The sequence below is a fragment of the Apteryx rowi genome, unplaced genomic scaffold, assembly GCF_003343035.1.
Source record: "Apteryx rowi isolate R43461 unplaced genomic scaffold, aptRow1 scaffold_2, whole genome shotgun sequence".
Lineage (NCBI taxonomy): Eukaryota > Metazoa > Chordata > Aves > Apterygiformes > Apterygidae > Apteryx > Apteryx rowi.
Window position 1 is genome coordinate 681,018 of NW_020448307.1, and position 1,740 is coordinate 682,757.

Genomic DNA, 1,740 nt, shown 5'->3' on the forward strand with positions numbered 1-1,740 from the left:
AGCGGGGCCGTGCGGAGCCGTCCCGTGCCGGGGATCAGCGGAACCGTCCCGTCCCGGGGCCGCGCGGACCCATCCCGGGCCGGGGCTCAGCCGTGCCGTGCCGTGCCGTGCCGGGGCTCAGCGGGGCCGCGCGGAGCCGGGCCGTCGGGGGCGGCTCGAGACGCGGCGCTGCCGCGGAGCTCCGCGGACCGGCGGGGCCGGGGCCGCCGCCGTCAGTGCACCGCCGAGTACTTCATGCGCTTCTGCTTCTGCCGCTGGTTGCAGAACCAGACGCGGACCACGTTCTTCTTGAGGTCGAGTTTCTCGGCGATGGCGGCGATCTTCTCGGAGGAGGGCCGCGGCTGGAGGGCGAAGTAGGCCTCCAGCGAGCGCTTCTCGGGGGCGGCGATGGACGTGCGCTTGCGCTTGCGCTCGGCGCCGGCGAAGAGCTCGGGCTTGGCGGCGCGGTCGCGGTGCGCGGCCTCGGCCTCCTCCAGCCAGGCCTGCAGCACCGGCCGCAGCGCCATCATGTTGTTGTGCGACAGCGTCAGCGACTCGAAGCGGCAGATCGTGCTCTGGCTCAGCGAGCCCACGCCCGGGATCTTCAGGTTGGCCAGGGCCGCCCCCACRTCGGCCTGGGTCACCCCCAGCTTGATGCGGCGCTGCTTGAAGCGCTCGGCGAAGGCCTCCAGCTCCCGCGGGTCGGACTCCACGTCGGGGAGGCAGGGCGGCGCGGGCAGCGGCGGCGCCGGGCCCCCGGGGGGGCCCATACCCATGGCCAGGTGGCCCATGGCGCCCAGCGGGTGCGGCGGCAGCGGCGCCGGCACGGCCGGGGGCTCGCCCAGCCCGCCGACGGCCAGCGAGGGCGAGAGGTGCTCCAGGAGGTCGCCGTCCAGGGCCGGGTGCACGGCGTGGTGCGGGTGCGAGGTGAGCGCCGCGGGGTGCGAGAGGGCCACGGCGGAGGAGGTAGAGGTGCACGGGACGCTGCTCATGGTGTGGTAGGTCGCGTCCGGCTTGAACGGGTGGCTCTTGCCGTGGGAGACAATATCGACAGCCGCCAGAGCCTCTGCGCGGGCCAGCAGGCTCTCATCAAAGCTTCCAAATATATTGCCCTGGAGCTGCAAGCGAGAACGAGCATAGTGGAGTCAGTGGGGAATACTGTCATCTCCGGATTAAAAACCTTCCCGAGCACAGAGATTCCTCCTCAAAGCTCAGGTCATAAAAATTAATATGAAGGCAGAAGCTTTGCTTGAATAGACATGTGGATCAGAGACAAGAGTGAGAGAGAACGGGGAGAGGGGGAGAGAGAGAGGTTCAGAGATATGCGATTGTTCTGGTGACATGAAAAAAACATTAAGCAAGTGTCTGTCAAAAAATGTGCCTTAAAGCAGTAATTATGCTTAATCTACATACCTGCGGGGCTGGGAGGCAAACTCTGCGCATAGCCTCCGAGCTGGAGTGCAGGCTGGAGTACTTGGGCTCCTGGAGGGCAGCGTGCATGGTGAACGGCTGCTTGGTGTTCATGGCCATCATCTTTGCACACCTTGCAGGTAGGCAGCCCCTGACATAGATTCAGGGTTGTCTCTCTGGCTTGCCACTGTCAAAGTGAGCTATTTTCAGTGACAGAGCTTCCCTCTCCTCGCTCGCTCGCGCTCCCCCCCCCACCTGCTTCTTCACTCATCTTACAAGCTGCCTGCCAGGAACGGGACCCGCGCCCCGCGCGCAGGCGTGCTGCGCCGGGAGGAAGAGGAGGGCAGCCGG

General features: G+C 66.5%; 1 protein-coding gene across 1 annotated transcript; it reads right to left on the reverse strand.

Moving 5' to 3' along the window:
- Nucleotides 1-212: 212 nt before the first annotated feature.
- On the reverse strand, nt 213-1,512 carry POU4F3 (POU class 4 homeobox 3). The gene is made up of 2 exons (XM_026063446.1): nt 1,393-1,512; nt 213-1,097 (listed from the first exon to the last, which is right to left on the reverse strand). Exons 1-2 carry the CDS (start codon nt 1,510-1,512, stop codon nt 213-215), a joined length of 1,005 nt encoding a protein of 334 aa, XP_025919231.1.
- Between the last annotated feature and the right edge of the window lie 228 nt (nt 1,513-1,740).